The sequence below is a fragment of the Eschrichtius robustus genome, chromosome 20, assembly GCF_028021215.1.
Source record: "Eschrichtius robustus isolate mEscRob2 chromosome 20, mEscRob2.pri, whole genome shotgun sequence".
Classification (NCBI taxonomy): Eukaryota; Metazoa; Chordata; class Mammalia; order Artiodactyla; family Eschrichtiidae; genus Eschrichtius; species Eschrichtius robustus.
The window spans coordinates 55,679,531-55,702,231 of record NC_090843.1 but is presented as its reverse complement, the minus strand read 5'-3'; the positions used below and the strand labels follow the sequence as shown (position 1 = coordinate 55,702,231).

The 22,701-nt window shown below is 59.1% G+C and overlaps 1 protein-coding gene across 2 annotated transcripts; it reads left to right on the top strand.

Annotated features, from left to right (window-relative positions):
* Nucleotides 1–2,420: 2,420 nt before the first annotated feature.
* On the top strand, nucleotides 2,421–22,141 carry SMTNL2 (smoothelin like 2). 2 transcript variants are annotated; one of them, XM_068531079.1, is made up of 8 exons: nucleotides 2,421–2,810; nucleotides 10,504–10,594; nucleotides 11,114–11,350; nucleotides 12,018–12,093; nucleotides 12,984–13,163; nucleotides 14,214–14,331; nucleotides 14,625–14,776; nucleotides 21,192–22,141. In XM_068531079.1, the coding sequence occupies exons 1-8, from the start codon at nucleotides 2,421–2,423 to the stop codon at nucleotides 21,316–21,318; spliced, it is 1,371 nt and encodes a 456-aa protein (XP_068387180.1). In that variant the 3' UTR covers nucleotides 21,319–22,141. The 2 variants fall into 2 exon arrangements, with proteins under 2 accessions (XP_068387180.1, XP_068387181.1); XM_068531080.1 differs by lacking the exon at nucleotides 11,114–11,350.
* The last annotated feature ends 560 nt before the right edge of the window (nucleotides 22,142–22,701 follow it).

The window sequence follows — 22,701 nt, the reverse complement described above, 5'->3', positions numbered from 1 at the left end:
TGTCAATCCCAATTGCCCAATTCAGCACACCACCATCCCCACCCCACCGCGGTTTTCCCCCCTTGGTGTCCATACGTTTGTTCTCTACATCTGTGTCTCAACTTCTGCCCTGCAAACCGGTTCATCTGTACCATTTTTCTAGGTTCCACATACATGCATTAATATACGATATTTGTTTTTGTTTTTCTCTTTCTGACTGACTCAGTGGTCTTACTGCTGAGGGAGAGGATCCAAGGGAGATGGTTTGTTTCTTGTACTGTCTGCCCAGAACCCACCGTGAGCCCCATCTCTGCCCTTGACAGAGTTCCTACTGCAGCCGCAGATGGAGCCCTGCCCAGCCCCCAAGCAGCCCCACCCAGATGTTGTCACAGTGGATCAGGAGATAACCCGGCTGAGGTGGGAGAGTGTGGATGGATCCTGGGCAGCCAATCTCTAGATTCTATCACCCATTAGGGTTCCCGCTCTAGAGACCTGGCCAGCCTTCCTTCTCCTGGAGGCTGGGAGAGAAGGCTGGACCCCTGCCCCACCACCCCCTCACCTATGCTGCCGGTCCAGGCACAGGCCCAAATGCACATCCACTGTAGGGCCAGGGACCAAGCTGTCCAGCCCCTCCCAGACTTCCCCACCTGGTCCTTCCTCAGGTCCTGCAAACGAAGAGGCTGGGCTTTTCTGGCTGAGAGCTGGGTCTCTGAACTCCAGGCTCCCGGGCTCAGACCTGGAGGGGCTCTGAGTGTGACTCGGGGCAGAAGCTGCAGCAGCAGCCTCTCTCCTAGTCTCTATCAAAGATTCTACCCCGAGAAAGAATGCAGGGAGCAATTTGGCTCACCCTGTCCACACAGCTACTTGGAACACACACACACACACACACACACACACACACACACACAGCATGAACGCCTTTTGGCACTTGACTTTCTCATGAAATAATTGCTGGAAGGCTCCTTGGATTAGGTAACCCAGCGTTCCTTCCTGTCCCCACGGTGGAGGGGGGAAAGGGGGAACCAGCGTTCAGCATCTGTTAGGCTGATCCAGTTCCTTTGGGGCAGAGCAGGCCAGTCCAGGAGGTCTGTGGCTGCAAACATCTTTGGAAGCCTAGTGTGATGGGACAAGCCTTTCGGACCTATCGTTCCCCAGTCATCTGGCTGTGCCTGCCCAGCCACCGGGCCTCCTCCAGGTGGGCCATGCCTGGGAAGGAGAAGGCTAATCAGGAAAGATTTTTTTTGCACAAAGAAGGATGGGATGTTCCCATTTTTATTTTAAATCAATTTTACAATATATGTGGGAACGTACAGCATCTTTGTCCATCATCCTACAACTCTGAAGCAACAGCTGTTTTCACTCCTCCCTTTCTTGGGACGGTTGAGGGGTGGGGGGTATGGAAGGGAGGAATATCTGGGTTCAGGCATGAAAGGAGTGTTGAGAGGGAGTCGAGGTGGGAGCCCCGGCCTGTGGATAGAGGCCGGGGACCAAGGCTCTGATGGAGGGAGGGGGTGATTAATCCCAAGGTCACCGATCCTAGGATTTGGAGATTGGGCCCTAAGTACGCTCTCTCCTCTGTCTCTAACCTCAGTCACTCATGGATCCCCTAGCAGGGGCCCCTCAGTGAGCTCCGAGACCCTATGACCACCGGCAATAAGGATGCAAAGATCTTGCTACACAGAGTGGGTCTGGGAGGGGAGAGCACATAATTGCAGAGTCAGGGAGGGACCTCACCACCTGTCTCCTTCTCCCTTGGGTCTTATAACAGATGCAAGAAATTCCAGGCAAAGATCCCACAGGTGAGTATGTGTTTGTGAGGGCCGTGTGCACGGCGTAGAGTGGGCAGTGACGGGCACAGGGTGAGGGTCGGGGTTCTGGGAATTACTGCTGCGGCTCTCAGGTCTCCCTGAGCAGTGAGGGGGTCCCTACCCCCAGTAGGACCTGGGCCCTGCGAGTGAGAGCCCCGAGGGAACGCATAACCCACGTCCGCGGTCTCCGAGGTCAAGTCCACTTGGGGATCGAGGCCTTCTTCAGGTGGCCCGCAGCCCCTCCCCCAGGCCGCACGCCGCTCCTCCAGGGTCAAAGGGGGCTCGGCCTCCGCACTCCCTGTGCAGCTCCGCACCGGGGAAGAGGAGAGGCGGAGTGAGCTCTTCTCCTCCGGCGCCACCGAGGAACCCCCCCTCCCCCACTTCACTGCATCCCTTGGGTCGACGGGACAGGGGCTGTCCCCCCGAGCCGCCTGGCCCCGCCCCCGAGGCCCCGCCCCCGCGCGGCGCCCATTCCCCCGGCTCGCGGGGGCCCGCCCCGCCCCCTGCCCGCCCCTCCCACCAACCCTCGGGCGAACCCGGCCGCGGGCGTCCAGTTGCTGCCCGGAGCTGCGGAGGTCGACTGCTCGCCCGGACAGGCCTGATCTCCCTCACACGTAAGCGCTCTGCCCCGCCATGGAGCCGGCCCCCGACGCCGAGGAGGCGCGCACGGTGCGCGAGGCGCTGGGCCGCTACGAGGCGGCGCTGGAGGGCGCGGTGCGCGCGCTGCACGAGGACATGCAGGGGCTGCAGCGCGGCGTGGAGCAGCGCGTGGCCGAGGCGCTGCACCTGGCCGGGCCGCTGGCGCGCACGGTGACCGAGCTGCAGCGCGACAACCAGCGGCTGCAGGCGCAGCTCGAGCGCTTGACGCGCCAGGTGGAGGCGCTGGGCTTGAAGACCGGGCTGGCCCCCGCGCCCGGCACGCCCAGCCCTCCGCCCGCGCCTGGCGTCCCGGACCGCGGGCCCCGTCTGGGCACCGCGCGCTTTGCCAGCCACGCCACCTTCTCGCTGTCCGGCCGAGGCCAGGTGAGCCTCGGGGAGCGCCGGCGCCTGTGCGCGTGCGCCGGGGGAGGAGGGCTCCGCGACCCCCGCCGCGCCTATAGGTCCCGAGTGCGTGCGCCTGCGGGACTGGGCGCTGCTCTGCCACCCGCCGCTGCGACTCCGTCGTGGGGGTCCGGCCACCATCCGGCGAAGCACCGGCTTAGCCTGCCCGCTGCACCTGTCTTGGGCCCCCTCCCTTCTTTGCATCCGGGCCCTGTTCGCCCCGAGTTCTGTCCCCCTCTCTCCGCTGTCCCGTGGCACTAAGGGCTTGGGCGCTGTTTAACACCGCCCGGGGCCCGGCCGGCGTGTTGGGGTGGTCAGCAACCCACCCCCCCCAACTCCCACACCTCCACTGACGCGCCCCCTGCGATGCCGCTTCACTGAGGCCTGACGGTCCAGGTTATTGATTAACCCAGATTGAGAACTCAAGCCCGGGTGTGTGTTGGGGCAGGAGGACGCCGTCTGTTGGGGCGCAGCCGGGCAGCGGCGTTTGGGAACTCGCAGGAGGTAGAATCCTTACCTTGAAGGAAGAGAAGGGGTGGCGGTGGGGGCCAGGGGGAACCAGTCGTGAGCAGTCTAGATTTCCGGGGTCAGTGACCGGCCAGAGGCCCACACGGCGTGGGTGTGGGGCGGAGGCCGGTGTGGACCAGTCACTCCCCTGAGCCTGAGGCCGCCTGGAGCGGCGGGTGAGAAGGTTCCCAGGGTGTGTGCAGTGGCCCTTAGGTGGGATTTTCCACCCTGCCAGGCGTGTGCTCCGGGGTTGGGGTGCCAGGGTCTGGGTAGTGTGCACCTGCAGTCCCTCCTTGGTTCAGTCCATCACGCCTTCGGATCTCTTGTGTGGGCTGGGCTGCACCTCCAGGGGCCAGGAGGAGGGGGATCAGATTAGCCCCTGCCCCTGGAGGTCCCAGCCAGGGTGGGCGATGGCCCCAGACCGAGCAGTACCAACACCGCGGGCAGCCAGAGCAGATGTTCTGCTCCAAACAACGATTGTCCCGTCCTGGTGGGTGTCTCAGGCTGGCTTTGTGCTGGAGGCCAAGGACCTGCTGCCACTCGTGCAGGGGGCGGTGTGTGGGGCTGTGCCTGCCGCCTCAGAGAGGCTGAACGGACTCACCGGCCGCAGGCGAGCCTGGTGGGTATGGGAGCAGAGGGAGGAATGGTGAAGGCCCCTGGATGCTGGGCCGGGGAGTTGGGCTTTGCCTTGGGGGGTGGGGTGAGAGGTTCTTAAACATGCTGGTGGCAGAGCTCCTGGGTGTCCCGGTGCTCCGTGTGAAGTGCCTAGAAATGGATACACTTAATTCTGTCCTGTAAGCGTGACCACTGTTTGACCATGGTATAAGATCACCACTGTGAGCTCACACGTACCTAATAAACTGTGTCATCGGCTGTTTTTGAGATTTTATTTTATTTTATTTTTTTAGACAATCAGACTTTTTTTTTTTTTTTTTTTTTTTTTTATGGCTGTGTTGGGTCTTCGTTTCTGTGCTAGGGCTTTCTCTAGTTGCGGCAAGTGGGGGCCACTCTTCATCGCGGTGCGCGGGCCTCTCACTATTGCGGCTTCTCTTGTTGCGGAGCACAGGCTCCAGACGCGCAGGCTCAGTAATTGTGGCTCACGGGCCCAGCTGCTCCGCGGCATGTGGGATGTTCCCAGACCAGGGCTTGAACCTGTGTCCCCTGCACTGGCAGGCAGGCTCTCAACCACTGCGCCACCAGGGAAGCCCTGAAATTTTATTTTAACACACATTTGCTCCTTGTCTGCTTGTGGAAGCAGCTGTCCAAGTTTTCGAAAAATGCTTTCAGAGTCATGTAAATAGGTACATGATTTCACGCAAATATGTGAGAGGAGAGATCTCCAGTCATCTAAGTTTTCTCAGTGGGGAATGGCCGTTAGTCACGTGGGGGTGGGCTAGTCCTCCTGGCTATGGGGCTGGTGGGCGAGGGGCACCGGGCAGGGGAGGGACAGGGTCCTCCTTGTATCCAACAAGGTCCCTCATGGATGGATGGCAGGTTGGAGGGTGGCTGGAGACAGGATAACTTAAATGTGGTGGTCCAAGGAGAGGACGACCAGAGCTTGGGGAGCCCTGCTGGGGGCCTCCTGAGTCACACGTCTGGTGGAGATGCTGGGTTCCATTTGGGTTGTGCTGAGGGTGTGAGGCTGTGGGACATCCAGGCGAAGGTGTCCCAGAGCAGGCAGAGTCACAGATCTGGTCGAGGCCAGAGGTCAGGGGGACATCAGGGCAGAACTGGTGGTTGAAGCCCTAGAATGGGTGAGGTCTTCAGGGCAGCCGTGCAGAAGGAGAGGGTGAGGCCAGAGCCCTGGGCAGAGGCCAGGGAGCTGCCAGGGAGCTGGGAGGCCCTGGAAAGCCCATTCTTAGACGTGGAGAGAGGGAAGTGCTTCTGGAAGAAGAGGTTGGGGGTCAGCAGGGACGCTGCCCCTCGTGGAGGGATGAGGATGGAGACACCGTTGAGGAGTAGGTTCTGGGCTTCAAAAGAGCCTGAAGGGAGGTGGAACAGCCAGCAGAGTTGAGCACTGTGGGTAGAGGATGGTCGAGGTCTCCAGTGGGATCAGAGGCTCCCTGGGCCTGAGGCAGCTTCCCCCTGCCCAACCAGAGGCGCTGGTCCCCACTTCTCTTGCACCCCACCTCTCTCTCGCCCACCCGGGCTCCGAGCCAGTTTCTGGCAGGGAGGGGCGCTGTGCAGTCATCCACGCGTTCTTTTTTTTTTTTTTTTTAATTTTTATTTTATTTATTTATTTATTTATGGCTGTGTTGGGTCTTCGTTTCTAGCGGGGGCCACTCTTCATTGTGGTGCGCGGGCCTCTCACTGTCGCGGCCTCTCTCGTTGTGGAGCACAGGCTCCAGACGCACAGGCTCAGTAATTGTGGCTCACGTGCCTAGTTGCTCCGCGGCATGTGGGATCTTCCCAGACCAGGGCTCGAACCCGTGTCCCCTGCATTGGCAGGCAGATTCTCAACCACTGCGCCACCAGGGAAGCCCCATCCACACATTCTTGCTCATGGGTTGTTACCGGCAGCTTGTGAGCAGACACTTGGTCGTGAACAAGGAATCGGGGCTCCGGGGTGCGACTGGAAATAGTCTCAGCTGGGCGCCGGGGCTGTCTGGCCTCTCAGACTCCCATATTCCCACGTGTGTGTTGCCGGGGGTCGGGGGTGGGGGGGCAGGGTGGTCTGGGTAGGAGGGTCTCACCCGCGCACGAGAGCCAGTGGTGGCAGTCGTCAGGCAGTGCGGAGGCTGGTGTTCCACTGCCCCTCTGTAACAGGCAATGAAATTTAGAGACCCTTGGTTGAGACCCTTTTGCTTCCTGCTGTTTCAAACCAGGGACTGCAGGGGTTGGAGGTGGGTCATATTCAGCATATACTTATGCCCTGAACTCAATGCAGGGTTGATCTAGTTATCTAGTTTGTGAGTTCACAAACCTTGACCTTGCTAGGTAGTGAGTAGCCAGGGAGGCTCTGGGAGGAGGGAGAGGGCAGGGCAGTAGGGTGGGAATAATCAGGAGGACTCCCTGTAGGAAGCCTGAGACCCTGCAGCAAATAGGAGCTGCTTTGGGCACATGTGTTATGAGGCCTTGGGGACATCTCCCAGCTGGACCTCAGTTTCCTTGCATCCAAGGGGGATTGGCCCATCCCTGTTTGGCCCCTGTGCCGAGTGGGCTGCGTAGTTACAACAGTGACATCCACCCGATCGGTTCGTAAGAGTGTCCACGGAGCCGCAGCTGTGGTCTGGCTAGTGGAGGGTAGCCTGAGGTCAAGCTTGGCCCGGGAGGGTGTGCCAGAGTTGGTCCCTGGAAATGTCCTCAGCTGAGCTGGAGCCACCGGGTCCCCACGCCAGAGACAGTGGAGCCCCTCGGGAGCGACAGCCAGGAGCAGCATGGAGGTCCGATGTGAAAGAAACCAGACTTGCCTTATCTGCCTTCCTTTCCCAGACACACTGTGTGATAAGAGAGTTAAATGCTTTGGGGAGAAGTTTGAATTGAGTCTTTAAAACTGTGGTGTGAGGGAGGAGGAGGAGGAGGACGGAGCAGCCGTGTTAGGGGCTCAGGCTGGGGGTTCTGGCCGCATGTGGGCTGTGCTAGGCACGCAGACGTGCTCCCCTGCCCAGGCGCATAAGCCCACGTGGGGTCAGGCAGCCCCAAGAATGCCTGGACTATTATTCCTGGCCTCACAACAGTGTTTAAACACTTCCCCAGGGAGAGGGTCCCTGAAATCAGACTCACCCCCTGCCTCTCCCCCTAACATTCCCAGGCCTGGGCTTTCTCACAGGGAGCCTCCCCCTTCTTCAAACAAAGCCCAGATCTTGGGAGTGCATCCCCAGGGCTCTCCAGTGACTTCTACTCTGACCCCAGCACACAGAACCGCCCCGCTTCCCTTCCCTGTGGCTGAATCAGGCTGCCCCCACCAAAGGAAGACCACTGGGGGAGCAGGCATGCTGGGGGCCCTGTGGGTGGGCTCAGGGGCTCAGATCCTGCTGGAGCAGTTACCCCGCTCTCCCCCTCCCCTCCCCCTCACCTGGCTAAGATGGCCAGGGCCCGGCCTCACAAATTTGTCTTGAGTTGTCCTTCCTGCTCCTGGAAAGCATGAACGCTTTGTGGATAGAGCCCTGGGTTGGGGTAGGGGACCCAAACCTTGACTCTGCTGCTGCCTTTGGTCACGGGGTGAGGTTAGGGATGACCCCCACCCGCCAGGCTCGTATGAGGGGCTGGAGGGTGGTCTCTGGATGAGTTGAACGTGCAGCGGGTCCCAGTCTCGGGGATGGGGTAGTGAGGGGAGTCTGGCCTGCCAGCGTGAGTCAGCCCCATCCCCTTTCCCTCCTGCTTTGCCGGAGACCCCTTGGCAGGAATCCAGCTGGTCCAGGACCTACTTCCTGCCCGATTGTGGCGTCTGGTCCCCCTGGGGCATCATGGGGTGGGTACGGGGCCTGCAGTGTGCGGGGGCAGGCGTCTGTGGGGGGCCCCCCAGAGAGACCCACATTCCTGGGAAAATGGTTTCACCAGTGGCCGGGCCCTCCAGACCTCCGCCTAGACCTGCGGAACCTGTTGGACCAGAGTAGAGTGAGTGGGCGGGACGTGGAGCCCCCAGAGCTGAGCGCCCTGGTGACGGGTGGGGGCTGGGTTCAGGATGGAGTGGCTGCTTCTCCTCCCTCTGACCAGCTGGCTTCAGGTTAGGCGCTACGGGTGCCCTCCCCACTCTGGGGTGTCAGGAGTTGCCCCCTCTTCTCCAGTGTTCCTGCGAGTGGGGCCGGCCCGTCCCGCTCCATCCTCCTGAATCAGAAGTTGGAGGAGTCACCTCCTCTCCAAGCCCAGGCTCTCCCCAGGCTCGAGTCCTGTCCTCTCCCACTTCCCCAGGGTCCCCACCCCACAGAGGGTCCCATCACCCGGCTGGAGCCTTTCTCACAGCCTATAAACATTGTCCTACCTCGTCCACCTGGAAGAGCCCCTTCCCCCACCCCTCATGGCTGCAGGTACCGTGTCTCCATCTCTCCCCGAGGCTGTCTCCTGCACCCACCCCCACCTCTGATTCAGCTCCTAAACTGTCAACAAGAACCTTTTTTTTGCTAAACCCAAAGGACCTTTTTAGATCTTGTCTTGACCTTCTTTTCCTTGACCTGAGGCCACCTTTGGAGCCACTGACAGGCCAGCCTTCTCGACACACTTCCACCTGCCTTTCTTCACGTTCTTCTGGTTTTCTTCCTCCCCCCTCTGGCTGCTGCTTCTTATTCTCTTCTGCAGGTGCCTCTTCTGCCCCCAGATGTGGTGCCCATCGCAGGCCCCATCGGCCCCGAGCCTGCTCTTCCTCTGCTGTGCTCCAGATGTGAGACCCCTGTTTATCCATCGTTTGTCCGTCCTTCCTCTTAAACTTCAGACTCAAATATCCAGCTACCTCCTGACCTCAACCCCCTGATGCCCCAAGGACACCTTACACTCACCATGTCCCAAATTGAAGTTCTTATTTTCCCACCGATCCCCCCCACCGCCATAGTCAAGTCAGCTGGGCCCAAAGCCCAGGCTTGGAAGAGGTGTGACTCCCCCGTCCCTCCATATCCACTCACTCTCCCCAAACCTTTGAGTCCTTTTTCACTGCCCCATCTCTCCTCCCCAGGTCCCCATGTGGGACTAGTGAGGTGACTGGCCATCTGGTCGCCCCCTTCCATGGCACTATGTCACTGGCTTCTGAAGGATGTTCCTAAAACACAGCTGACGACCTTCAGTTCCTTCCTGTCCAAGGAGTCAAGTCCAAGTGCTCCAGGCTGGCACCTTGGGCTGCGTGGTGCTTCTCCAGCCACCAGATCAGAATGCTTTGTGCCTTGCTGTCTATCTGCTTTGGCAGATACTAGTCGCTTCCACTCCTGGTCCACCTAGCTTACTCTAGACTGGCTCTCAGCTACCCCTGCCTCTGGGAGGCTCTTCCTGACCCACTGGGCTGGATGAAGTCTGTCTTAGGCACACACCCTCATGCTGGCTTGATCTCATCTCACAGTCCTGGCTCCCCCACCAGACTGACCCCCCCGTGGCGGGGTGGACACCTCTTGCCCTGGTCGCAGTGATAGCTGAGCCGTCGGGGGCCAAGGATGGGCCTTTGTCATTCTGGGAACCTGGTAGACAAGGGGGCTAGGTAGTCTGGAGGTGTCTAAGGAGAGGTACGGCCACCTCTCAAGCCACTCATCGTGGGCTCTTAGTAGAGCCCCGGATCGGGGTCTGCCTGTGTTCTCCTCTTGCAGGGCAGACCCTACCAGCCTCACAGATGCTCCGAGCCCTCCAACCTTCCTCACTGTGAGATGCGCAGAGCCAAGGTTGAGGAGAACATCCCTCCTGGCCGCAAATCTCAGCTGTTTCTCACTGTGTAACCTTGGACTGCACACATCCCCTCTCTCAGCCCTCAGGTTCCATCTGTAAAATGGGAGTGGTGGCACCTTCCTGGGGGGACAGAAGCAAGTTGGTTTAAGTGGCATGCCCAGAAAAAGGACCTGACGCTTGGCAGACGCTGAAATGGCAGAGGCTTTGCATAACCTACTCCCTCATCTCCAACAGGGAAACCGACCCAGAGGGGGCGCGACCTGACCTGGGTCACCTGGTGGCTGGCGACACAGCCAGGATGCCAGGTTCCCTGCTGGCTCTTGGTCTTGGCGCTCTCTCTGCATGACACCCCCCACTGCTGTAGCCCAGAGGGGATGGAGGGGCCGCACGGAGCCAGTCAGGCCTCTGTACTCTGGACATCCAGGCAAATCTTGTGACCCGGCAGCGTCAGGGCTCCTGGGCCCATTGTTGGCCCGGAAGGACCTTATGTCGCTGGGTTTGGGCTGCTCCCGCACAGGCAGCCCCCGGGATGAGCAAGGGCCAGGCTCTCCAGACCCCAGGCATCTGGTCCAGCCTGGGGGAAGGGGTAGGGCGCCTTGCACACGCTTTCAGAACTCCCAGTCTTGACATTTGTCCCTAGCATTTTGGGGGTCTGGGATGAGCCCCGTGGAGGTGTTTGCCTCCAGGATCCTAGGGGCTCAGCTGGTGAGACTGAGTCCTGTGTGACCTTGGCCCATCACTGTACCTTCCTGGGGCTGTCTCTCTCAAAATTGAGTGTTGTTTGCCCTGTCAGAACCAGGGGGGTCGTTGGGGGTGCGGGCAGCTGGCCCCGGCTGACTAGGCCTCGGTGGTGTTTGTCTCTCTGTAGAGCGTGGATCACCATGACGAGGCCGGCGAGTTGGAGATGAGAAGGACCTCAAACTCGTGCATCGTCGAGAACGGGCACCAGCCTGGGGCAGGTAGGGCTGACGGCAGAGGAGAGCGGGCTGGGTAGCTTTGGGGTCAGGGCCTCGGCCACGGCTCTGTGCCAGGCCACCCCTTGTCGGGGATGGAGGACTTGAGCCTAAACCCCACTGGGTGGAGAGGCTGCCAGGAGAGCAGCCTCATTCAGTGTGAAGTAGAGCTTTGTAAACACAGAAGAAAATGAGAGATCTCGGAAGGCGGTGAGCTTCCTTGTTTCTGGAGGAATGCAAGCAGGGGCTGAGGAATCGTCCAAGCACTGAACAGGGTAGAAAGTGGACTGATAGGCGACTATTTATTGAACTGTCTATGAGGGAAAGTTGGAGCAGACGCCAGCTCTGGTTGGAGCAGCGAGACGTCCCCAGAAGGGGGAGGTCGGGGAGGCTGGAGTGTTCAGGGAGGCCTTCCTGGAGGAGGTGGGAGGAGGGTTCACAGAGACTGGAGTCCTCCTGGGAGGGTCTGAGGCCCCTGTGGATGCCACGGCTGACACCCCCAACCCTGCTGGTCCCATGTTCCAGGTCCAGGTGATGGACCCCCTGAGACCACCCAAACCGTCCCGGCACCAGAGCCCCCCAAGCCTCGCCCTGCGAACCTCTCCTTGCGGCTGCCTCACCAACCAGTCACGGCTGTCACGCGAGTCTCTGAGAGGTTCTCTGGGGAGACGTCAGCCGCAGCTCTCTCGCCCACGTCTGCCGCCGTCCTGGGGGGCCTCAGCCCCAGCGAGGCCACCACACCCTGGACTCCCAGTCCCAGTGGTAGGAGCAGGAGGGCATGGCCTCAAACTGGGAAGGAGGGCAGGGGCTGGGGGCGGTTGGCAAGAGACTCAGAAAACCTGGGCAAGCCCCAGCCCCCCCTGCTGTCACTGCGACCCCCTCCCCTAGCTCATCTGCTCCGTCAAATGGGCTCATCTTGCCCGACTCCTCCCCCCGGAGACGCTGTAAAGTAGCATCGTCCCCCGCGGGAGACGACTGCGGCTTTTACTGCAGGTCGAGGCTGTGGTTAGAAGGTGGCCTCTTAGCCTGCACACTTCGGCGTGGTCCCCGGGGCCTGTCTTGGGCCTGGGGTCAGGCCTCGGTGGTGTGTCCTGGGGTTGGGCTGTGTGGGTTTCCAGAATGAGGGCTCGGGAGCAAAGTGTTTGCTGGATACCCAGCACAAGAGGCCCTGGGCTCTGTGCTCTCAAAAGCGGGGCTGGGGGCGGGGGACACTTTAAAAGGCCTCTTTTACGTCATTGCTCTATGTTCCCAGCGTCCTTTCTCCTCAACTGTTGGCCGAGGCAGGGCCAGCTTAGCCCAGGGGTCCCGCCCCTGCCCTGAGTGACACTGGGTAAACGGCACAGGGCCAGGTCAGAGGAAGGGAGGCTGGCAGTGGTGACCCTCCCCAAGGCCAGGCTTTGTTATTTCTCTCCCTTGCTTTGTCCCGAAGAGAAGAATTCTTCTCTCCCACGGTCTTTGTCCAGCTCTGGCCACAGGGCAGTGACGGCCAGCAGGAGCAACGACAGGTGAGTCAGGGCCCCAGTCCCCGGTGGGGGGAGGTCAGCCCTCCCCAGGCAGCGTCTGGACTTTGCCTTGAACCCAGGCTGCCCGGGCCCCTGCAGGGAGCTCTCCGTGCTGACCCAGGACGAGGCACCCTCCTGGGCTTGGTTCCAAGGGAGAGCAGCGTCACTGGGTGGGGTTTGAGCAGAGGACATGAGGCTGCGGGGCTAGGTGGAGGGTTTGGTTTGGAGAAATAGGGCCTCGGGCTGGTTTCTCTTAGGACCCTTGAAAGCAAGTCTGCACAAAGACCGGCGGGGGTGTCTCAGTCCCCACAGGAGGATGGAGCGTGGGACGATCTCCCACTTTCCTCTCCACCATCCTGCTTTCCGTCCACGGCTGAGGAGGCCTGTAGGCTGGGGCAGGTCTGCTGCCTCCTGGCCTGTGGTTGTCCCCGTGCTCCCCCAGGCCCACTGGATTGTGATCGGAGCTGGGGAAAGAGGCTGGCTTGGCTTTTGTCCCCCCTTTTAGTAATAAAAGGAGAATTGTGACTTTCTGGCAAACTGTTGCAGCGGAGAAACAAAGGGGGTCTTTTTTCGTGGTGGTGAGGAGGGGGCCTGGTCCTGGTGGGGCCGGTTCTGCGTACACCTCCCGCGAGGAGGGTGCCCCCCCCTCCCCCGCTCATCCCAGGCACGGACACCACCTGCCGAGGGGCCCACTGCCGGCCAGGCCTGCCTCGGACAGCAGCTCAGTTTGGAAAAGCTGCAGAACCGGTTGGGGACTAGAGCAAGTGGTGCTTCCTCCCTGCCTGTACCCCGGTGGCTGCCTCATTCTACACTCAGTGGGGTGGGGGGCCCGGGGCCCAGGTGAGCTAGTGATGGGCGGGTCTTTGTTCCTGACTCCGTGGTTCTCTCCTCAGCCCACCTCTGGTGACGCCACCGCGGTCTCTCCCGTCCCCGCAGCCACCAGCCACGACTCAGGCCCATCGGCCCGGGGAGCATCGCCGGGAGCTGGTGAGGTCGCAGACGCTGCCCCGCACCTCGGGGGCGCAGGCCCGGAAGGCGTTATTTGAGAAATGGGAGCAGGATACAGCTGGCAAGTACGGATGCTCTCACCACCCCCCCGCCCCCCAGACCAGTCGGGGCCCCCGGAGTAGGCCTGGGCCCAGACTAGGGTCAGGCAGGCACAGCACGGCAAAGCTGGCCCTGTCCTGTTCCCCAGGGGGCAGTTCCCCAAGATGTGACCTCTTGGGCAAGACACAAGGTCAGGGCCGGCTCCGGAGCCGGCTGAGGGATAGGTGGCCCCAGCTGTGGGGAGGAGAGGAGGGGGCAGGGGGCCAGGCAAGGCCTGGGGAGAGCCTAGGCCCCCTTCCCCCAGTCCTGGAGGGGCCCCGGCTGCCCTCACACCCACATTCCTCACCCAACTGGAGAAGCTGGTTTCAGGGCGTGACTGGAGAGGCCAGAGGGCAGTCACTGGGATGCCCAGCAGGAGCTGGAGGTGACACAGCGAGACCAGCCCCCTATCACGCCCCAACCCCCGCTCCCGTTAGAGGTGGGATCCACCTCTGCACACATTTATCCAGCCCTCCTGTCCGCTGGTGGTATATTGATGCCTGTTGCTTGTGGGGTGCGGCCCAGGCGTATTTGATGATGAACACCCCCAGTGCCGCTCCCAAGGCTCTGACTCCAGTGAGTCAGAAGGGACGCCCCGGAAGTGTCCCGCTGATCCAGACAACCTGATCTTGGCCATTAAGGAGTGTCCTTGGGGCCCAGAGGAAGAAACCATCGCTCCAGGCTAGGAAAGAGGGCGGCCCCGGAGGGAGGCTCAGAGGAGGGGTGGGATGAAGGGAAGCCGGGAGTGTGCCCCGGGCAGACGGCAGGGGCACGGGCCGTGCGGCCCCAGGTCCTCTGCCCCAGGATTGCCCACGTGGGAGGTAAACAGGGGACCTGGAGGCTGGAAGGGGGTCTGGTCGTGCCAGACTCCATCAAGGGAGGCTGTGCCCTGGGATGGGGGGGCTCATGCCTGGACATGGGTGTGGGGTTGGAGGGTTGCATGCTGCCTGGGTGAGCAGGTGGGGCACGTTCTCGGAGTAGATGGCGGCCGGGGGGCAGCCCCCCAGCCCCCCAGCAGGCCTGCCCTCTCTCTGCAGGGGGAAGGGCGAGACCCGGGCGAAGCTGAAGCGCTCGCAGAGCTTCGGCGTGGCCAGCGCCAGCAGCATCAAGCAGATTCTGCTCGAGTGGTGCCGCAACAAGACGCTCGGCTACCAGGTGAGCCCGGCCCGACCGCTGGGACCCCGGCCAGAGGTGGGAGTGGGCACTGCCCCCCCTGGCTGGGACAGGAGCCCCAGTCTGGGGCGGAGGGGTAGGAGCTGGAGAAACTGTACCCTCCCAATTGGTCCCCAGCCGCTGCAGGTGGAGCCCAGCAGGCACGGCTTGTTGCTGAGCTGGGTGGATGGTGGGCCTGGGGAGGGGCTGGGAGGACCTGCTTGTGGGGTCGAATCAGGTGGAGGAGCTGAGGCCGGCGCTGTACTCCCCCTTACCTCCCTGTGTTGGCCTCGCAGCACGTGGACCTGCAGAACTTCTCCTCCAGCTGGAGCGACGGGATGGCCTTCTGCGCCCTGGTGCACTCCTTCTTCCCCGATGCCTTTGACTACAACGCCCTGAGCCCCGCACAGCGGCGGCAGAACTTCGAGCTGGCCTTCACCATGGCCGAGTGAGTATGGCGGGTCCCCTGGCTGCCGGCCCCTCCCAGTCCCCAAGCCCGAGTTCTGCCCTGCGTCCGGCACAGGGGCCGGCAGGACGGGGGCAGCTGTCCGCAGAGCTGAGAGCCTTGAGGCCACCCAGTGTGTCGCCTCCCGTACGGATGGAGAGACTATGGCCAGGAAGGGGGGCTTTTCCCCGGGCCACCCGGCACTCAGTGGTAGAGCCAGGCTCTCTCCTCTTCTCGTGCACCTGCCCTCTTGGCTGGTACCCGGCCTCTGGTGTGCGGTCTGCCAGACCAGCCACAGACAAGGTGCAAGGGGCAGTGGGACAGGGTCCCCCGGAGCACTGAGCCTGTCCTCTCCAGGCTGGTGAGCGATAACAGTTGCTTGGGAGAGCCCAGCGGCTGATCAGCAGGAAACTGAATAATATCTGCCTGGGAGACATTTCAGACTTCTCCAGTAGGTACATTTTGCTTTCCTAAATGTCGTAAAAGCGTTTGATATGAAATTGCCTACCTTCTTAAGACCTGCTCATAGGGAGAAGATTGGGTGAGGGGTGATTTTGGGTTCAGGAGGTGCTCAGGGAGCTTGGCATTTGATTATAGGCTGAGGGCTACCCGCAGTGCCTCAGGAGAGTGGCAAAGAGGGCTCTGGTGAGGGTGCATTCAAACCGAGTAGGCAGGAGGGTTTAACAAAGGGATTCCTTGCAAACATGTGGGCAGGAGTGAGTGAGGAGCCAGGCGCCGTGGGGTATCCTTGGGCCTGAGGAGAACAGCTCTGTGGAGAGGGCTGGCTGATAGGAGCTGTACTTTGGGGCAGTGGGTGCGACCAGCTCACCGTGACCCGGCGGGAAGGGAGCTGAGGGAGTAAACCCTCTGCCCGCCCCCACCTGCTGCCCTCACGCCAGGGCCTCCTGTGGGCTGAACACGGAAGGCGGAGGGCAGGGGAGCTATTGCTGTGGTCCATCGAGTCCGCGCCCCCGCTCCAGGGCGGGCACAGGGCAGAGATGAGGGTGTCGAGGGCTGCCTGATGCTGGGCTTCATGGAATTAGGGGGAGGAAGGTCAGAGGGCAGGAAGACCTCCCCAGAGCTGAGTTTCCTGGAGGGAACATTTATCGCTCTCTCCCGCCCGCCCGCCCGCCTTTGTGCCTGGTGGAGTGAGCCTCTGGCCACCCGTGTGTGCCTGACCCCCCCTTATGTCTTGTCTGCGACCCCGGTGCCCACGTCCGGGAGGTGCTCTCACGTGCTGGTGGAGTTGGAAGAGCCCTCCCTGAAGCCTGGCCTGCCCTCCCCCCGGCCTGTTCCGCCGCACGCCTGGCCCCAAGCCCGGCCTCAAGCCCGGCCGGGGAAGGAGTTGGAGCTCACAGGTTACAGCCCCGTGCCCGGTACTGCGGGTCTCGCTCTAGGGGCAGAACGGAGACCCTGACTTGTTGGCGTGCTGGTGTTGCCCCTGTTGTGTTGTCTCGGATGACCTGCATGGCCTCTCGCCCCCGTGGGGTCATAAGAACTCCTTGTATACTTTGGAAGCCGTCTCTTTCCTGGCTGCTTAGGATTAGCTGTCATCCTAATTGCGGAAACAGCTTTGGACAGAGCGTGTTACACAACCGAATCCAGACGATGCTGAAGTAGCGCCAAGTTTAATGGCTCGATGTTGAGGGGGGGGGGGCGCCTCCCAGGAGGAGGCCCAGCTGCTTGGAAGCCCAGAAAGGGTGACTGTCGAAAAGCAGACGGTCAGAGTGTACAGGGCCCGGGCTCTAGATGTGGGCACCCAAGACCCACCCCCGCTGGGTGAGGCCACAGCTTGTCTTGACAGTTTTTCTCCATCGAGTCCAGTGGGCCTGGCAGTGCCCGCTCAAGCCCCGGCTGCCTTGGTCACCCTCAGCCCTGGACCAGGCTGGGCTGTGGCAGGGAGAGGGGTGCCCCGGGCCCCAGGATGGTGGTCCTGCACCCCAGCTCGCCGGGAGCGTAACTTCCCTTGGCGGCCAGAGCCAGAGCCGTTCGTGGCTGTGCTTTCCTGGCACGAGGTGTGAGCTCAGAGAGCCTCCAGACTCCAGGCAGATGTCCTGTTCCCGCACGGGGGTTGGGGTGTGGTAGCTTGCTCCAGGCTGTGCCTCCCGCCCACCCAGAGCAAACAACGCGGTAAAAACCGGGCCGCCTTCCGGCCACCTGAGCCTGCTCCCGGCTGGCTGGGGAGGGTGGCCTCCGGGCCCCTGAGATGAGTTCTGGCTTTTCTGCTGACTCGAGACAGGGCCGGGAGGGGCGCCCACAGCCGGCCTGAGGGGGAGGAAGGCGCCCCCCCCACCCCCCACCCCCCGCCGAGCCATCCGCGAACTCAGCTCACAGGTACGTGGGGGGCCTGCCTGCCCGAGGCCTCCTGGGAGGATGGCAGCTGGGCTCACCTAGTTTCTTGGACAATAAGCTGGTTAGAAAAGCTGGAAAGAAAGCACAGGGACACCTACTTGAGGATACTGGCTACCAGTGTCTCAACAGACACTCCTTAGTTTTGCCAGCAAAAGCCAGGCAGACACGCGGGGCTGGGGGAAAGCCATCGAGGGCCACGCAGGCAGCATTGCTGAGAAAGGTAGTTTGCGGTGGGCGGTGTAGGGTGACAGGAGCCTGGGCTCTGATGAAGGCACAACCTTTGGAAAGGAAAAGCAGCCACGGGCAGGGCCCCTGCACATCAGGAAGGAGAAGTTTCCAGACCCTTCGGCGAGCAAGGGGCCTTAAAAGCACAGAGACGCATCCGGAACCTGGGGAGCAAGAGGGGTTTGTGCTGCCCCGCCCCCTGATAATTTTCCTCCCCAGAGATTCCCCGGGGCCTAATCTGTGTGAGTGACGCGGTGTTGACAACACAGTGAGCTCCCCTTGTCCGACAGGTGTTCGGGGCTTGGAAAGCGGGAGGACCAGCTCCTGTTGCGGCTGCTTGACCCTCTGCACCCTTCTCCACTGAGATGGAGAGTGCGGTGTAGGCCCGGGGCCGGCCGTGTAGCTGAGGATCCCGCTTGCCCTTCGGGGAATGTGTCCTACTCTCAGGTTACAGCCCAGCTGAAGGAGCTTCCAGGCTATTTGTAGTGCCCATGTGTCTCTAAAACCAGATAGGAGGCTGTAGTCTGAGCCCTGGCATCCCAGGCTGCATTTAGAGAAGGCTTAAACAAATAAAAATAACCCCTCAGGCACCTCCTCCACCTGCCTGACAGGCTAGCCCTGTAGTGACAGAAGATCACAATAGGATAGTAGTAGGAGAAAATCCTCTAACCCTTTTTTAACCCCAAACAAGGTGGGCCTAATTCATCTAAAATTGGTAGTAGGCAAATGATAGCTCTGGTTCTTGCTGCGCAGTGACATTTGAAATGACCTGTACTTTCTCCTTTGGATTATTATTCCATGCTGTTTGTTTGAACTATTTAAAACAAGTTTGTGTTTTCACAAAAACAGTTTTGTTTTCATTTAAAAGGCAATTGGGGCCTCTAATATTTTGAGACTGAAATGTTTTTATAAAAGTCAATGTTCATCATCATTTTCCTTTACTCACATCCTGTCTCAGGAGCTGTGTCCATAGCTTCTAGAAATCTTATCATTACTGTCATGGCTGGTTGGGGTGGGGTGGGGACCAGATGGATGTGGCTCAGTCCCCTGGTTTCTGGGGAAGCCACCACCTTGCCCATAGCTTCCTGTCTGCGGGGTAGAGGGCGATACCAGGGTCAGGCGTTAGCGCCCATCCTGGATGCCACCCTGGGCAGGGGCAGGTGTGTCATTAGTGGGAGGGTCAGTGCAGCCTCTAGAATGAAGAAGGGGGTCAGCCCAAGTTGGACAACACTTGGAACGTGCCAGCAATTCTAGAGAGAAACCAGAACCTGCTCAGAGGAGAGCCCCCAGGTACCCACTGGGGGCACAGTGAAGGAACCAGACATGTTTAGTTTCAGGGAAAGACATGGGATATTAAGATTCTCTTCCAACATGTGAAGGGCTCTTTTGTGGGGGAAAAACAATTAGACTGAGAATAGCCTTGTGAGGCCAATAGGTAGAAAGTACCAAGAGGCCAAATAGCGTAAGAAACGTGAGGGAAAACTTCCTCCTGGCCGGGGCTGCCTGCAGAGGGATTGGAACGATGCTTGGAGGAAATCAGGGCCCCTTCCCTGCACCTGGAGGGGAGCATGGCCGAGGCAGGGCCTTCACCAGGTGGTTGGTGCCTCTGAGGGGGGTGTTTGGAGGGTGGGATTTCAGTTCTCTTCCAAGGCTGAGGTTTAGGGTTCTAATGGTGCCCACGTTTCCTGGGGGACTGACTACTGAGGCCACTGCTGTCAGTGGTGATACCTGGGCACACAGCTGGCATTCTCTGTCTGCAGCCCTGGGAGGGCAGGAGGAGCTCTCCCTGCGCTGCAGGTAGGGAGAAGGGCATCAGACGCCACCTGATAGCTCACGGAGGTGAACTCAGGTCCACGGCCTCCCCAGGAACTCAGATTTTCAGTCCTTGACTATCAACGAAGCACCTCTGCGTGCATATCCTCGTCACGGCGTCCACTCCCCTGACACCAAGCCCCGCCCCAGCCCATCCTGGGCAGCCAGGGTGCCCGCTCATCGGGCCAGAACCACTCGCCACCCCACGAAGCCCTCGGCTTCCGTTGCAAGCTGCCCGCTCCAGACCGAGGGGGAGCCGCCGACGGGATCCAGGACCGGTGTCTCCGTTTTGCCCTGACTTTCGGTTTCTGATAGGAGGCCCGGCGTCGGGCCAGCACCACCGGATGGGCCCCGTGCTGACGTTACAGTGCTTGTCTTTGGAGCACGCAGGCCCAGGAGCCGGCAGGGACTGGTAGAAAGTGCTTGGGGTACAAGGCACCACCTCCCAACAAGAACAAGCCCACCGGGAGGGGGAGCGGAGGTCGGGGGCTGATTTTCCACCGAGGAAACGGCACGGAAGGGTGAAGCTCTGGGCAGAGCCAGGATCCGAACCCAGCTCTTTAGAGTTCCCGTTCGGGCCTCTTTTCCCTGATGAGCCACTCTGCTGCTTGGAGCGAACCATGATAATACAGACAGCAACAGTGATCATTCCTAACGTTTACTGAGCTCTTCCGGTGTGCCAGACACCGCGTACCTGCTGGTTGTGTGATTAGCTCGTTAATCCTCCCACCTCCCTGTGAAGTGGCTGTTATCCCAGTCGGGGAAACTGAGGCCCTGAGAAGTTAAGTGTCTTGCTCAAATCATATAGCTAGCAAGGATACAGCTGGGACGTGAGCGGTGTCACTCACGGACTTATGGATATGGGGGCAAAAAACCGAAGACCCTGGAACTACAAGAGTGCACGCAGCTGTTGAAGCTGATTGGACCGAGTGCAGTTGCTTTGGGCCTTTTGGGTTCGGCCTGATGACGCGTCTGGCTCGGCGCAGGGCGGGGCTTTGCTGGGCTTGGCAGAGGGTCCCTGCTCTTACCTCCCAGGTGGATGCTCATCTTCCCACCTCCATGAGACCTTGAAGCCGGGACCTTCAGTCCCCCTCCCAGCCGGGAACGGCAGAGGGAACAGCTTTTTTTGCAGCCCAGTGAAAGGCCCCAGTTTCCACACGCATCTACACCAGTGGGCCAGAAGTTAAACCAGTTATTTCCCAGAGCATGAGGCGGGCCCAGGGCGAGGTTGAGGGGAGGCTCACAAGATGATCTGAAGCAACTTTTAAAACTTTTGAGTTGTTGTGACCCTTGAGTAGATAATAAAATCAATTTTTAGTGGCTCACGACCAGCATTAAAACAAACAAAACCAAAAAACAAACAAACAGAAAGGAGGTGGGGAGAGAAATAGAGATGAAATCTAGAGAAAATATGAGTAGTAGAAAAGGTCAGTATCTTTGTGAAACTTTATTTCCACGTAAATGTATGCGTGTGCTGAATGAATCACGATGAAACACCTCTAACTATGGGTTATGGTTTAAAAAAAAAAGTTAAAGACACTGTTTTAGGAAGCATATGGGTGAATTTATTTTTTACTTTATTCATTTTACATTTATTTTTATAGTCCGTGCTGATTCTCCATATACTGCTGATACACGTTGATCATTTTTTCAGTGAAATTTAATTTTGGAGCTAAATTTTTATTAGTAAAACTAACCTCTTCGATTAATATAAGTTTGACTGAATTAATAAAATTGAATTTTTTAGCAGAACTTAATTTAGTGAAACCTTAAAGTGAAGCTGAATTTCACTGAAAATTTAAAGTCTAGTTATGTAAAAACACGAGTCGTAAGGGCGGTTCCTGGATGTGGGAGTCTGGGAAACACTGCATTAGAGAAAGTAACCGCAAAGGCTCTTCTGGGGTGATGTGAGTTCCCAGTTGGGGAGCACCTGGGAGCCTCCAGCTCCGGGCCAAGCTCTGTTCTGGGGCAGCGACGCTGGCTGGCTGATGGCTGGGGCCGGCGTTCTGATGGGGCTTCTGTGTTTCAGGAATCTGGCCAACTGTGAGCGCCTCATTGAGGTGGAGGACATGATGGTGATGGGCCGCAAGCCGGACCCCATGTGCGTCTTCACTTACGTCCAGTCTCTGTACAACCACCTGCGTCGCTTTGAGTGAAGCCCCTCGGGGCTGGAGAGCCAACCCCCGAAGGAGTCGGTGGGGCCACCTGTGTCCCGGAGTCAGGAGGCCCCCCCGAGCAGAGTTGCATTCTGGTGTGAGAGAGCTGTTTGTTCTGTGCCGCGTAACCGCGCTCCCCAACCTGCCCGGCTGCGTTACTGATGGGAAAGTACCGCTGAGCTGCGTTCTGACCGCACTGATCACAGCCAAGGGCTCCAAGGAAAAGGAAGGATTACCAGAGAGAGAGAAATTGGTGCTAAGTAATTACCTTCCTTAAAAGAAAAATAATAATAATAATGCTTGTCTGTAGATTCTGGAAGGCTGAATCACAGTGTTCCCTCTGCTGAACTGGATCCATTGGCTTTACAGGGTTGCATTGACTACCAAGTGTTTTTTAATCAAAATACCCAGAGTTTTCTACTTCCTCACACTATTGTAGGTTCCTTTCCTCCCTCGCTCTGGGCCACTGCCAGGAAATATAGAGACGCTTAATCAGCAGCTTGACAAAGAAGACTGAAGTCTTGGGAAGAAACTGTTTAATCACTCCCAGGTCCTGGGCAGCAGATGACCTGCAAGTCACCTCCGCTCTCTGGGGAAACGGGAGGGCTCTCGCCTGGTCCCAAAGTGGTCCTGTCCTTCCCAGGAGGGCTCCACACGTGTTTGGCTAAGAATAGGCCCTCGGGAAGTTAACACTTTTAGGGAAGGACAGGCCTTTGGTGCAGCGAGGTGGTTTTTATTCACAGCTTTTTTAAAGGGATTTGCTGCAGATATTTATAAAAAGTAACTCCATCTGTACCACTGACCGTTTGTACATAAAAAGATATGTCGCACTTCGCTTGGGATTTGTTATTTCTGTTTGGGAGATGGGGTGCCTGGGAATAAGAGGTTTCTCATCCATTCCAAATGAAAATCTGCTTACATCCCGCACCCCCCCCCCTTAACTGTTTCTGTACCAGAATCACCACCCAGAAAGTTGAAAACCACATTTGCTCTTTTTGCATTTGCCTGTCAGTCACCCGTCTCCTTGTCATGGAAGGAGCATGGACAGAAAGTCCCCCCTTGCAGTTCTGTTCCCCTGGAAGTTGACTGACAGATCTGTGATCAGCAGTGGGGTGGTCCCGCACGTGGGGGAGCCCATCGAGGGGCACTGGTTTATTTTCACAGCTGTTTGGTGGTACAGAAAAAGCTGTTAGGGTTTTAGTAGAACATCTTTAGATTTTATAAAGCCGCAGCCATTAGCTTATTCTTATTCAAGAAGCATTTTCTAATCGGGTTGGATTTTAGCCATGAACTTGGAGAACTTCCCTTTAAGGAGTTAATATATGTCTTTAGCTCATGCAGTGGGTTCTAACGACCAGCATCTGTGCCTTCTCAGAGTCACCT